Below are 15868 nucleotides of genomic sequence, written 5' to 3' on the forward strand. Positions count from 1 at the left end.
TCCATTTCATAGATTTTATACTCCCTGTGTAAACTCACGTGATTCAAATGGTAATCCAGAAAGATCTGTGTTTTGCTTTTAATTTGGATGTTTATCAAACATTTTCCTACTATAACCATATAACAATCACAGCACGGAAACAGGCCATTCCGGCCCTCCTAGTCCGTGCTGAACTCTTAATCTCACCTAGTCCCACCTACCCGCACTCAGCCCATAACCCTCCACTCCTTTCCTGTCCATATACCTATCCAATTTTACCTTAAATGACACAACTGAACTGGCCTCTACTACTTCTACAGGAAGCTCATTCCACACAGCTATCACTCTCTGAGTAAAGAAATACCCCCTCGTGTTTCCCTTAAACTTTTGCCCCCTAACTCTCAAATCATGTCCTCTCGTTTGAATCTCCCCTACTCTCAATGGAAACAGCCTATTCACGTCAACTCTATCTATCCCTCTCAAAATTTTAAATACCTCGATCAAATCCCCCCTCAACCTTCTACACTCCAATGAATAGAGACCTAACTTGTTCAACCTTTCTCTGTAACTTAAGTGCTGAAACCCAGGTAACATCCTAGTAAATCGACTCTGCACTCTCTCTAATTTATTGATATCTTTCCTATAATTCGGTGACCAGAACTGTACACAATATTCAAATTTGGCCTTACCAATGCCTTGTACAATTTTAACATTACATCCCAACTTCTGTACTCAATGCTCTGATTTATAAAGGCCAGCGTTCCAAAAGCCTTCTTCACCACCCTATCTACATGAGACTCCACCTTCAGGGAACTATGCACTGTTATTCCTAGATCTCTCTGTTCCACTGCATTCCTCAATGCCCTACCATTTACCCTGTATGTTCTATTTGGATTATTCCTGCCAAAATGTAGAACCTCACACTTCTCAGCATTAAACTCCATCTGCCAACGTTCAGCCCATTCTTCTAACCGGCATAAATCTCCCTGCAAGCTTTGAAAACCCACCTCATTATCCACAACACCTCCTACCTTAGTATCATCGGCATACTTACTAATCCAATTTACCACCCCATCATCCAGATCATTTATGTATATTACAAACAACACTGGGCCCAAAGCAGATCCCTGAGGCACCCCGCTAGTCACCGGCCTCCATCCCGATAAACAATTATCCACCACTACTCTCTGGCATCTCCCATCTAGCCACTCTAGCTACTGTTGAATCCATACTAAGTATACTAACAACTTCTTTTGTCCTATACAGCTTTCAGTACACCACAACTGGATCATTCCCCTCTTTTCCAAGATTCTGTCCAGACTGGATACACTTAGTTCTAGCACAAAGCAAAAAAAGACTTTGGTACTGCAGCAAAGCATTTCAAATGAAGAACAGGCAGAAGAGTACTTCCTAAATGATAAAAAGTCAGTATCAGTGGATCCTCAAAGATACTTTGCAATCCCATAGATCAAAGAAATGTCACAGGCAAAAACAGAAAAATAGTCAAAGGGCGATGCTAGCTATTACATTTAAAATACTAGACCCAAGTTAATTTATAGCAATGTTAAACACTGGTTAGAGCTAGAATATAGACTGGGCTACCTCATCTTTGAGTTAATAATAAGCTTCAAGACCTCTTCAATACCTCCCTGTGCAATTGGATCCTAGATTTCCTCACTTGCAGATCCCAGTCAATTCAGATCGGCAGCAACATCTCCATCAGCACAGGTGCACCACAAGGCTGTGTGCTTAGCCCCCTGCTCTACTTTCTTTACACTTATGATTGTGTGGATAAGCACAACTCCAATGCCACATTCAAGTTTGTTGATGACACTAACAAACCAGCATATAGGAGGGAGATTAAAAATATAACTGAGTGGTATCTTAATAACAACCTCTTACTCAATGTTAGCAAGACCAAGGAGCTGATTATAGATTTCAGGAGAGGGAAACCAGAGTTCCATTAGCCAGCCCTCATCGGAGGACCAGCGGTGGAGAGGGTTAGCAACTTTAAATTCCTAGGTTTTATTATTTTGGAGGATCTGTCTTGGGCCCAGTACGCAACTGCAATTACGAGGAAAGTAGTGGCTCTACTTCCTTAGGAGTTTGTGGAGATTCAGCATGGCATCAAAAACTTTGACACACTTCTATCAATGTGTGGTGGAGAGTACAATGACTGGCTGCATCACCAATGCTCCTGAATGGAAAATCCTACAAAAAGTAGTGGATAAGGCCCAGTTCATCTCATGTAAAGCTCTCTCAACCATTGAGCACATCTACATGAAATGCTGTCAGCATCCAGCGAACCCCAGCACCCAGGACATATTCTCTTCTAGTTGCTGCCATCAGGAAGAAAGTACAGGAGCCTCAGGATTCACACCACCAGAATTAGGAACAGCTACTACCCCTCAACCATCAGGCTCTTGAACCAAAGGGAACAACTTCAGTCAACTTCACTTGCCCCATTATTGAAATGATCCCACAAGGAATGGAGTCACTTTCAAGGACGCTTCATTTCATGTTCTTGCCAGTTATTGCTTATTTATTTATTATTATTATTATTTCTTCTTTTTGTATTTGCACAGTTTGTTGTCTTCTGCACTCTGGCTGAGGCCCTAGTTGGGCAGTCTTTCTTGATTATGGTAATTATTCTATAGATTTAGTGAGTATACTCACAAGAAAATGAATCTCAGGGCTGATATATATGTACTTTGATAATAAATTTACTTTGAACTTTGGAGTATAGCCTTATCAAAAGGATATCTACAATTCAAGAGTTAAATTCCAAAGAGTAACTGAACAGGGTGGCACTGAGGGTTAAAGAGTGAACCAATTGAAGTATTCAATTACTAAAAGCTTGAAGTATACATAAATAATGATTTCCACGGGTTGAGGAAAAAAGGGACATCGTTCAAAAATGAGAACTAGATCCTTACGGTTGTAAGTTAAATAGTCATTTCCCATACTCACTGTGAAGAAGTTTGTAATGTCCTTCCACAAATGCAAATTGATACCAGGTCAAATGTTAATTTTACATCAGAGATTGAGAGACATGTATAAAGTATAAATGAGGCAAAAGAAAACAGGTTAGGTCAGAGACCCTAATGTCCGAATAAGTTCGGGGCAAATGGCCTACTGTTCTCAGCTACTGTACAAAGTGCGCGCATGCGTACAGAGCATAGGCCTCTTCACCCCCAACGACCCTACACACTCCCAGGGAGTGGGGGTTACCCACCCCCTTCCCATGTCACCACAACCTCCGACAATTACATTGAAATACCAACCTTAAGGAGAACGAAGAACTCAAACATTCTGCGGAAGGATGGGGGAAACACTCTGGCGTATGTCACGGCCATCTTGAAGAAGAGTGCGTGGAAGAGCCGGTCCCGGACATTGATGAGGGGGTTCGGGTTCAGATTGTTGTTCCTCACCCGGTTCGGGTTATTCGGTTGGTTTTCCGACATTTTTCTCAAATCGACCCGATTATCAGATTCTGTTTCTTTCTTGTCTGATCCACAATCAATACTTAATGAGTTACTATTACGATGGTCTAATGCCAGAACAGGGAAAAAACACACTTCTAAACCAATTTAATCTTCACAGTTTCTTTACCCCCGCCCCTTCCAGCCGCGCTCCACAGTCTCCGGACCTGTCGCATCCCACACTGCAACACGTACACTGTCCCACGTCAACTCCCAGGCGTCGCGCCTCCGCAGGCTGGGAGGAGTTACTACACGCACCGGCCCCCGTCCCCACCGGCGTAAGGACACGTCGAGTATCAGAAACTACACCCCCCACCGTCTCGGAAGAGTTACTGCATCGTAGGCATACATCGCGTATTGAAGCTTCCGATGGTTGAGGACTCCGCATAGAATTGCTTTACAAGTATTGAACCCTGTGCACGGAATATCTCAGGATATTCTCAAAAAGCCATTATAATTTTTGTGACCTTTCTATTAGAAAATAGCTTGGTAAACTATAAGTTAAAACAGTAAACAGGAAACAAAATAATTTTTCAGCTTTAGGAAATTGAACAGAGTAATTTCACGCATTATCAAACACCTAAATTTGAGATTATTGTTTACTTTAAAGGAGATAAAGTGTGCAGGAGCTGATGATTCTATAAATTTGCTGACGATACAACCATTGTTGGTAGTATATCAGGTGGCGACGAGAGGGTGTACAGGAGTGAGATATGTCAACTAGCGGAATGGTGCCGCAGCAACAAACCTGGCACTCCACGTCAGTAAGGTGAAAGAGCTGATTGTGGACCTCAGGAAGGGTAAGACAAAGAAACACACCAATCCTCATAGAAGGATCAGAAATGGAGAGAGTGAGCAGCTTCAAGTTCCTCGGTGTCAAGATCTCTGAGGATCTAACTTGATCCCAACATATCGCTGTAGTTATAAACAAAGCAAGACAGCGGCTATATTTTTTTAGGAGTTTGAAGAGATTTTGCATGTCAACAAATACACTCAAAAAACTTCTATAGATGTACTGCGGAGAGCATTCTGACAGGCTACATCACTGTCTGGTATGGAGGGGCTACTGCCCAGGGCCGAAAGAAGCTGCAGAAGGTTGTAAATCTAGTCAGCTCCATCTTGGGCACTAGCCTACAAAGTACCCAGGACATCTTCAAGGAGTGGTGTCTCAGAAAGGCAGCGTCCTTTAATAAGGACCTCTAGCACCCAGTGCATGCCCTTTTCTCACTGTTACCATCAGGTACGAGGTACAGAAGCCTGAAGACACACACTCAGTGAATCAGTAACAGCTTCTTCCCCTCTGCCATGCGATTTCTAAATGGACATTGAAGCTTTGGACACTACTTTGCTTTTTTAATATACAGTATTTCTGTTTTTGCACATTTTTAAAAGTCTATTCAATATATGTATTTGATTTACTTGTTTTTTATTATTAGTTTTTATTTTATTTATTATTATATATTTTTTTCTCTCTCTGCTAGATTATGTATTGCATCGAACTGCTGCTGCTGAGTTAACAAATTTCACATCACATGCCGGTGATAGTAAACCTGATTCTGCTGATGCCTAGTTGTTGTAGAATACACCTTCTGGTGCTACTTGGACACATCTTCAGTGATGAACTCGGGGTCATAGGATATTTCGGGTCTTTAATCATCAGACAGCCTTGCCAGGGCAACCCAGCCGGGGGTGATCTCAGATTCTTCAACTGTAATGGCAGCTTATCCAAAGTTTAGCCAGAAAACATGATTTTAAGTCATATCCCCCCCCCAAAAAAATCTTAAATTGCCCTGAAATCCAGATCAATTTTTAATTATGCATCCAGGATAGCAAAATAATCAACTTTTCCATTTCAACTAAACAAAATAAGTATCTCTGTAGTAACTCCTTCCAATTTTTGATAAGTAACAGATCATCTAATGTCAAATCTTGTTTCAGGTCTAATCTATTAAACAAATTTATTTAACAAAAGGATAAATAATGTAATAATTTAATATATTTAAAATAGTATATACTGTATATTTACAGTAAATTTATGACACATCTTAATAAAATGTATAACTTGCTAAATTTGTAGAAAATAGTTATACACCTAGTTTGCTTACACCATGTATAATTTTAGAATATGAGATCTCTGGGCTGTACCTCATCTAAAAAGCAATAAGTGAAGATACTCATTATCTTTCATGACCCTTTTTCAAGGTCTGAGTGTTTTATTCAATATATATTTTATGAAATGTTTATATCTCTTCTGTGGCTACAGGACAATATCAAATTTAAATACAGCAGATAGATTTGAAGATGAGGTTATTTTATTACACTTGTTTACTATTCATGAGATAATCTCACTTTCTATTACGTCCTCAAATTTTAGGTAGTGTTGTCCCTCTCAACAATCTCTAGTGATGTGTTTATGGGGTTCTGAAAGAGGTGGCTGGAAAGATTGCAAAGGCATTAGTAATGATCTTTAAAGAATCAATTGATACTAGCATGGTTTTGGAGAACTGGAAGTTACTCCACTCTTCAAGAAGGGAGAGAAGCAGGAGAAAGGAAATTATTGGTTAGTTAGTCTGACCTCAATGGTTGGGAAGATGTTGGAGTCGATTGATGAGGTTCTGGGATACTTAGGGGCACATGATAAAATAAGCCCTTGTCAGCATGGTTTCCTTAAGGGAAAATCTTGCCTGACAAATCCGTTGGAATTCTTTGAAGAAATAACAAGGAGGATAGACAAAAGAATCAGTGGATGTTGTGCATTTGGAATTTTAGAAGGCTTTTGACAAGGAGCCACACATGAGGCAGTTTAACAAGTTAAGAGGTCATGGTATTACAGGAGAGATTCTAGCATGGATAGAGCATTTGCTAACTGGCAGGAGGCAAAGAGTGGGAATAAAGGGAGCTTTTTCTGGTTGGCTGCCAGTGACTAATGGTGTTCCACAGGCATCGGTGTTAGGACCGTTCCTTTTTACGTTATATGTCAATGATTTGGATGATGGAATTGATGGCTTTGTGGCTGAGATTGTGGAGGATACAAAGATAGGTGGAGGGCAGGTAGTTTTGAGGAAGCAGAAACGCTACAAAAAGATTTAGATGGATTAGGAGAATGGGCAAAGGTAGCAGATGGAATATCATGTCAGGACGTGTAAGGTCAAGTACTTTGTTAGAAGAAATGAAAAGGTTAACCATTTTCTAAATGGAGAGAAAATGCAAAAATCTGAGGTGCAAAGAGATTTGGGGCTCCTCTTGTAAGAATCCCTAAAGGTTAATTTGTGGTTAACCTTTAAGGTTGATTTATACTTATCCATCACATCTGCACCATAGGTACCGCGTACCCTACGCCGTAGGGTGACGTGCACCTCCCCAAAAAACTAACTCACACGTCGCAGCGACGCAGACCACAACAACTGTGATAGGTCCGCTTGGTGGCATCGCATTTCCTCCTACGCATTTCTGGTTGCTTCTTCTCCGCCGTGTCTGTACACCGATGCGAAATAGATGAACCAAATCATCAAATCTACCTGCCGACATGCGAAAATGTTTGAAATGCATTTCCTCGTCCATGTCCCTCACAAAGAAACTCAACACAGTGGCAAAGAAACCCCAGCGCCAGCTAGCGTTTTGGTGCACACCAATGCATGCTTGCTATGGCATAGAGCGACGCAGAAGTGAAAATCAGGGCTATGGCGTAGGCTGTGGCACAGCCCGTACGCACAGGTATAAATCAGCGTTTCAGGTTAGTCAGTGGTGAGGAAGGCTATTACGATGTTAGCATTCATTTTGAGAAGACTAGAATATAAACGCAAGGATGTGATGCTGAGGCTTTATAAAGCACTGTGAGGCTACTTTTGGAGTATTGTGAGCAGTTTTGGGTACAAAAACTTATCTAAGAACGGATGTGCTGACATTGGTGGGGGGGGGGGGGTGGTTCAAAGAAGGTTCACTAAAATGATTCCAGGATTGGAAGGCTTGTCATATGAGGAGCGTTTGATGGCTCTGGCCTGTACTCACTGGAAATCAGAGGAATCAGGGGGATCTCATTAAAATCTATCAAATAATGACAAAACCTTGATAGAGTGGATATGGAGAGGACGTTTCCTATGGAGGACATAGCCTCAAACTAGAGGGATGTCCTTTTAGAATGGAGATGAGGGATTTCTTTAGCCAGAGAGGGGGTGAATCTGTGGAATTCGTTGCCACAGGCGGCTGTGGAGGCCAAGTCATTGTATGTATATATATATAAAAGACAAATGTTGGTAGATTCTTGATAAGTCAGAGCAAGAAGGGATAGGGAAGAAGGTTAGAAACGTAGAAAACAGAAACATAGAAAAAAACTACAGAACAATAAAGGCCCTTCGGCCCACAATGCTGTGCCGAACATGCACTTACTTTAGAAATTCACTCAACCTATTCTCGTAAGGCATGCTCCCCAATCCAGGCAACATCCTTGTAGATCTCCTCTGCACTCTTTCCACAGTTTCCACATCCTTCCTGTAGTGAGGTGAACTCTTGAACTCAATCCCACGGTTGATGAAGGCCAATGCACCGTATGCCTTCTTAACCACAGAGTCAACCTGCACAGCCAAGGTTAGAGATTGTGGCTGAGAGGGAAATGGATCAGCCATGATGAAATGGCAGAGCATACTCGATAGGCCAATGGCCTAATTCTGCTCCTATACCTTATAGTCTTATGGTTTAAAGAGACATTGGATCTTACTTATGAAAACAGTATGTATGGTTTGCAATTGTTCTGTTTATAGTCAAGTCTTAGACCCCTGCAGGAATCCCAAAGGTATGGTTAGAGGTTAGTTATCACATAACAAGGCTTCAGTAACAGCAAGTGGCACAGGCTATGGCTTTTGAAGTAACAACTATTCAAAGTTCAAAGTAAATTCATTACCAAAGTATATGTTTGTGACCATATGCTACTTTGGGATTTAATTTCTTGCAGGTATTTACAGGAAAAATATAGAAATAAAAAAGAATTGACAAAAACAAACTATATATAAAAAGGCAAAGACTAAAAATAACCAATATGCAAATGAAGACAAACGGTACAAATAAAAGTAATTCTGAGAAGAAGGAATCCTTGAAAGTGAGTCTGAGGGTCAGTTCGGTGGTGAATGAAGTAATCCACACTGTTTGTAGGGTAAGAACATCCCTACACCTGGTGGTGTGGAACCTAAGTCTTCTGTACGTCCTGCCCAGTGGTGGTAGTGAGAAGCGAGCATGGCCTGGATGGTGGGGGTCTGTAATAATGGATGCTGCTTTCTTGTGGCAGCACTCTATGTAAATGTACTCAATGGTGGGGAATGCTTTTTCTGTGACCAGCTGGGTTGTATCCACCACTTTCTGCAGTCTTTCGCAAAGTTTAAAGTAAATTTATCATCGTCGTGTCCGTCGATGACAGGAGACCTGTGTGGGAGATTTCTCAAAGTGGAAAAGCCATTGTACTGGAGGGCTTCCACTCTCTTGACCGCAGAAGTCTGGCTCCAGTGGTACAAACTGGGGTCCTACTTGGTTGCAGTGGATGACCATGACGTCTTCTGTCCTTTGCTCTCCGCGGAGCATTGCAGAACCAACTTCCCAGCCGCTTCATCTCACTGTAGATCTGATCCGCCCAGTGCAACAGGGCTGACTTTGCACACTAGGGCAGGCATGTCCCTGTCTCACCAGGGTATGTGGCTCCAGCAGCCCTCACCTGGTTTAGCCCGCCTGCCGAAGTGGTGTACCGGGTTTGGTCACCGTCGCATGCAAGGAGGTACTTAGAGACACAGGTAAGAGCTGAGTGTCCAGTGGGGACCAAAGGTGAGTGAGCTGCCCTGGAATGGATACAACAAGCCCCTTCACCAGAGCTGCTACCCGGTCCTGGACACCCCATGCACCCTAATAACCATAATAGAATCAATGAAAGACCTCACCAACATGGGTGTTCAAACAGTGTGTAAAAGGCAACAAACTGTGCAACTACAAAAAGAAAGAAATAATAATAGTAAGTAAGCAATAAATATCGAGAACATGAGATGAAGAGTCCTTGTAAGTGAGTCCATAGCTTGTGGGAACATTTCAGTGATGGGGCAAGTGAAGTTGAGTGAAGTTATCCCCTTTGGTCAAGAACCTGATGGTTGAGGGGTAATAAACTGTTCCTGAACCTGGTGCTGTGAGTCCTGAGGCTCCTGTACCTTCATCCTGAGGGCAGCAGTGCGAAAGGAAGCATGGCCTGGGAGGTGGGGGTCCCTGATAATGGATGCTGCTTTCCTGTGACAATGCTCCTTGTAGATGTGCTCAGTAGTTGGAAGGGGGGTGCTTTGCACATGATGGATTGGGCCATATCCACCACTTCTTATAGGATTTTCAGTTCAAGGGCATTTGTGTTTTCATACCAGGTTGTGATGCTGCCAGTCAGTATACTCTCCTCCACACATCTACAAAAGTTTGTTCAAGTTTTAGATGTCATACCGAATCTTGGCAAACTCCTAAAGAAGTTGAGGCTTCATTGTTACATTTACATGTTGGGCCCGGGACAGATCCTCTGAAGTTATGACACCGAAGAATTTAAAGTTGCTGACCCTCTCCACCTTTGACCCTTGGATAGGGACTGGCTCATGGACCTCTGGTTTCCTCCTCCTGAGGTCAATAATCAGTTCCTCGGTCTTGCTGACGTTGGGTAAGAGGTTGTTGTGGCACCACTCAGCCAGATTTTCATTCTCCCTCCTATATGCAGATTCATCTTGGCCTACAACGGTGGTGTCTTCAGCAAACTGGAATATGACATTGGGGCTGTGCTTAGCCACACAGTCATAGGTATAAAGTGAGTACAGTGGAGGGGTTTTAGGGTAATGTAAATGGGAGAAATGTACATAATTCGCAACCACCGACATTGAGTTGGGGGTTTCACTTTAAGAGACTGGTGTGACATGATGACATTATTACATAAAAAATTTTTAGAGCACTTTGTGGTATACGTTTTGGAGTTCAATAAAATGTCTTATGGGTTTCATTGAACATAAAACGGCTCACTTTGTTTTATTTGCAGAAACCTACATTGGTGACTCCGATGCTCTGGGACGATCCTGGTGTTATTGAAAGTGTTGGCTAATGCAGTTGCTTTGAAACTGCCGGAGTTTTGGGAGCAAAATGCCATTGCTTTGTTTGTACAAGCTGAGGCCCGGTTCGCCCTGTGAGAAATCTCCGCCGACAATACCAAGTATATGGCAGCATCACTCAGCAATTCCACGGCGGCAAAGGTGGTGAGTCTGTCTGAGCACCTGACTGAATGCAATAAATACCGATGGCTGAAAACGCACCTTTTACAGACTTTTGGTCTATTGAAGTCTGAGCACGCCACGCAGTTGCTCTCTTTACCTGGTCTCAGCGATGGTAAGCCCCTGGGGCTAATGGTCCACATGCTGTCCCTCCTGGAAATTAACATCCTTGTTTTATTTTGAAAGAACTCTTCATGCAGCAAATTCCTGATCCACTTTGCAGAACCCCCGCTAATGTACCCGTGATGGACTATAGGGAGCTTGCTAAACTGGCTGATAGTCTATACTCAGCCAGGCACCGATGCACCATTCCTCCTTGTTTCTGTACCTCAGCTAGCCTGGTTGGCAAGGCCCTTGATGAAAGGACACCCATGGCTGTGAAGCAGACAACACAGGGCCTGTGCTTTTACCATGCTCGCTTTGGTAAGAATGTGAGGAAACTTTGACATGCCAGTATATTGGGATAACATTGGTCTGTGAACACTATGGGCTCCAGCTGCCAGGGTCACCTACTGTTCATCACAGACCCCCTTTCAGGGTGATGCTTCTTGTGTGACACAGGTGCTCAAGTAAGTGTGTGCCAACATCGCCTATTGATGAGAAACCTCACTGGAGGCCACCAACAGCAGCAAAATCCAGACTTATGGGACACGATGGGTGACGCTCTGCTTTGGTGGGTGACTTTACACATAGGACTTTATCTTGACTAAAGTGGCTGGACTTCTGCTTGGTGCAGATTTCCCGTGTGTCCAGGACCGTTAGTCAATCTTAAGAACCACTGGCTTGTGTATGTCAAGGGCGTTACCCTTCTCCCCCAGTAAGTTTCCCACAACAACTCTGTCAAACACTTGCACCAGCACATGTGACTTTACTCAACTGCTGGACGAATCCCAGACCTCACCAAGCCCATGGTCACAAAAATGGGGTTGCCCACCAGCCCATGACCGCATGCATAAGCTGGACCCAGAAAAGCTGGCAAACGTGAAGGCTGAGCTTGCCAACATGGAAAGACTTGGAATTGTACACTAGTCAAAAAGCCACTGGGCTTCACCACTCCATGAGGTCCCAAAGTCCAATAGTGGTTGCCGCCCATTGGTGATTACTGATGCTTTAATGAGGTCACCACCTCCCACCGATTGGTACCACACATTCAAGACTTTTTAGCATATTTAGCCGGAAAGTTACTTTTTTCCAAAGTTGATCTAGTTAGGGGCTACCATCAGGCACCTGTGTGCTCAGAGGATATTCCCAAAACAGCTGTGATAACCCTGTTTGGCCGTTTTGTGTTCTGCGCATGCCATTTGGACTGAAAAATGCAGCACAGACTTTCCAATGGCTGACAGACTCTGTCTTTTAATACAGAGTATTTTTTTGTATACCTAAATGGCATACTTGCCACCAGTACATCCAAATCCAATACTTATCTCATCTCTGCAACTCTTCGAGGGCTCAAGCCAACACGGGTTGATTATTAACCTTGCTAAATGCCAGTCTGGATTGTCAACCATTGACTTCCTCGGCCATCACATCTCCGCAGAAGGTGCGAAACTCCTCCCATCAAAGGGAGCTGCTGTTGTGGATTTTTCACCGCCACTCACTACTAAAAAACTATAGGAGTTTTTAGGCATGGTGGATTTCTATCACCACTTCATTCTGCACGCTGCTGAACTTATGCTCCCCTGTATAGCGCACTTAAAGGCAATACCCCTAATCAAGTGTTTGACTGGCCAGTGGACTTGATCAGGGCATTTGATGATATCAAACAAGCTCTTTCTAATGTGACCCTACTGGTGAACCCGCTCCCCAACGGACCCAGAGCCATTACAACTGATGCCTCATTCTGTGCTGTGCACAAACAGCTGGTCGGAAGCCTGTGGCAGCCGTTCGCCTTCTTTCGTCATCAGCTCCATCCCCCCGAAAGGAAGTACAGGGCACATTTGACTGTGGATGGCCAAAATATCACACCCTTGGTCTGCATGGCAGCAATGTCAAATGCCCTACATATCCGAGTTCACAACTGATATATAACATATCAAGGGGAAAAATAATGTTGTGACTGATTGCCTCTCATGACCGATCGCTGAGGCTGTACACATAGGGTTTCATTATCCTGGCATGGCAGCCGACCAAGTTACTGACTCAGGAGATCCAGGCTTACTGAACAGCAGTCACGGTCCTGTGGTTAGCTGACATTAAGGTTGGGGAAGCTGTGGTTTCTTTCTTGTGCCATGTCTCAACCAGTCCATCGTGCCTGCAGACCAGAGATGGACTGTTTACAGCTCCATATGTGGCTTCTCGCATCCGGGCCAGAAGGCCTCACAGAAACTGGCTGCACTACAGTTTGTGTGGCACAAGCTGATTTGACTGCAGCCTGTGTGGAGTGGGCAAAAGTTAACTGTCCCGTTCAGGCACCAAAGGCACCTTTTGAGGTCCCTGAGTGATGAGTTTGACCATGTCAATGTGGACCTTGTTGGTCCTCTTCCCACCCGTACCCCCCCAGTTTCATGCAACGTCTTACCATGGTAGACCGTACCACCAGGTGGACAGATGTAGCTCGGCCGTTCTTCAGCACATACATCGCTGGGTTTGGCACTCCATCTGATATTTCCTCTGACCACAGTCCCCGAATCATTTCAGACCTCTGGCCCAGAACCTCGGCATTAGGACACATCACACCATGGTGTATCACCCACCGCCCAATGGCCTGCTGTGATGGCCTGGAACCTCGACGTTAGGCTACATCACACACCATCCAATGGCCTATCTGAGCAGTTTCACCGCTTCTTAATGGCAGCTCTGAGGGCTTCCCTGACCAATGAGTGTAGGCATGGGTCCTGCTAGGGGTCAGAACTGCTCCAAAGGAGGACCTCCAGTTGTCCATGGCTGAGTTGATATATGAACAGTCGTTATGAGTGTTTTCATTCCTGTTGCCACTACCACCTAGTTGGCCTCTCAACAGTGTTCTTCCTTCCTCAGCAAATTCAATTCCTTTTCATCTATTCCTATCTCCCATCATGGTGTACAGCACTCTTGGGTTCCTGTTGACCTGTGTTCTGCCTTGCTTGTTTTCGTCCACCAAGGCGCACACCAAAATCCCCTTAGGCCCCCTTATGATGGCCTGTACAATGTTTTGGATCAGGCAGAAAAGACTTATCATAAATAAGAGGGGTAAACTTGAATGTATTTCGGTAGATTGCCTTAAACCGGCCCACCAAGATTTGGAGTATTCTGCTGTCATGCTCCTGGCACAACATGACCACAGACGTGTCCACACAGCTCTGGCCGAGCCAGAGGCACCTGTGGTTCCAGCACCCATGGAACACAGACCTGAGCTGGGTGGCTTGTCCAAGCTCCAGACAAACTCACAATGACAGTTTCAGTGAATATTGGGGGGAGCCTGTGTAGGGTAACGTAATTTGGAGAAATGTACATAACTCACAACCACTGACTTTGAGTTTTTGTTTCACTTTAAGAGGCTGGTCTGACGTGATGACATTATCATGTAAAAGGTTTTTAACATGTTTGTGGTGTAGATTTTGGAGTTCAATAAAATGTGTTATGGGTTTATTTATAATTTCCCAGCTCTCAACAAGTATGTAATTTGAAGGCATACAGCTTGTTTCAGACCATTGTACTTACCTTCCTATATGATTGTAGCAGTTACTTAAAAACAAACCAAAACTGCTGAGAGACTAAGCCAGGAGATCGTCACTGTACGACACACTTCCAAATAATGAAGTTTCAAAGTGGTAAAAGGTACATTCAACAACACACACAAAACGCTGGTAGAACACAGCAGGCCAGGCAGCATCTACAGGGAGAAGCGATGTCGACGTTTCGGGCTGAGACCCTTCGTCAGGACTAACCGAAAGGAAAGATAGTAAGAGATTTGGAAGTAGAGGGGGAAGGGGGAAATGCGAAATGATGGGAGTAGACCGGAGGGAGTGGGATGAAGCTAAGAGCTGGAAAGGTGATTGGCAAAAGTGATACAGAGCTGGAGAAGGGAAAGGATCATGGGACGGGAGGCCTCAGGAGAAAGAAAGGAGGGGGGGGGGGAGCACCAGAGGGAGATGGAGAACAGGCAAACAACTAAATATGTCAGGGATGGGGTAAGAAGGGGAGGAGGGGCATTAACGGAAGTTAGAGAAGTCAATGTTCATGCCATCAGGTTGGAGGCTACCCAGCCGGTATATAAGGTGTTGTTCCTCCAACCTGAGTTTGGATTCATTTTGACAGTAGAGGAGGCCATGGATAGACATATCAGAATGGGAATGGGACGTGGAATTAAAATGTGTGGCCACTGGGAGATCCTGCTTTTTCTGGCGGACCGAGCGTAGGTGTTCCATGAAATGGTCTCCCAGTCTGCGTTGGGTCTCGCCAATATATAAAAGGCCACACCGGGAGCACCGGATGCAGTATACCACACCAGCCGACTCACAGGTGAAGTGTTGCCTCACCTGGAAGGACTGTCTGGGGCCCTGAATGGTGGTGAGGGAGGAAGTGTAAGGGCAGGTGTAGCACTTGTTCCGTTTACAAGGATAAGTGCCAGGAGGGAGATCGGTGGGAAGGGATGGGGGGGACGAGTGGACAAGGGAGTCGCATAGGGAGCGATCCCTGCGAAAAGCAGAAAGAGGGGGGGGAGGGAAAAATGTGTTTGGTAGTGGGATCCCGTTGGAGGTGGCAGAAGTTACGGAGAATTATATGTTGGACCTGGAGGCTGGTGGGGTGGTAGGTAAGGACAAGGGGAACCCTATCCCGAGTGGGGTGGTGGGTGGATGGGGTGAGGGCAGATGTGCGGGAAATGGGAGAGATGCGTTTGAGAGCAGAGTTGATGGTGGACGAAGGGAAGCCCCTTTGCTTAAAAAAAGAAGACATCTCCTTCATCCTGGAAAGAAAAGCCTCATCCTGAGAACAGATGCGGCGGAGATGGAGGAATTGTGAGAAGGGGATAGTCTTTTTGCAAGAGACAGGGTGGGAAGAGGAATAGTCCAGGTAGCTGTGAGAGTTTGTAGGTTTATAGTAGATATCGGTAGATAGGCCGTCTCCAGAGATGGAGACAGAAAGATCAAGAAGGGGGAGGGAGGTGTCGGAAATGGACCAGGTAAATTTGAGGGCAGGGTGAAAGTTGAAGGCAAAGTTAATGAA

The 15868-nt window shown here is 44.4% G+C and overlaps 1 protein-coding gene across 2 annotated transcripts in view; it reads right to left on the reverse strand.

Moving 5' to 3' along the window:
* Positions 1–3663, reverse strand: part of tmem259 (transmembrane protein 259) — a 65789-nt gene extending 62126 nt beyond the window's left edge. For both annotated transcript variants that reach the window (XM_073068671.1, XM_073068669.1), the window contains exon 1: positions 3264–3663. In XM_073068671.1, the coding sequence (XP_072924772.1) occupies positions 3264–3443 (180 nt within the window). In that variant the 5' untranslated portion in view covers positions 3444–3663. The remainder of the gene's footprint in view (positions 1–3263) is intronic.
* Between the last annotated feature and the right edge of the window lie 12205 nt (positions 3664–15868).

Source organism: Hemitrygon akajei, chromosome 16 (assembly GCF_048418815.1).
Source record: "Hemitrygon akajei chromosome 16, sHemAka1.3, whole genome shotgun sequence".
Classification (NCBI taxonomy): domain Eukaryota; kingdom Metazoa; phylum Chordata; class Chondrichthyes; order Myliobatiformes; family Dasyatidae; genus Hemitrygon; species Hemitrygon akajei.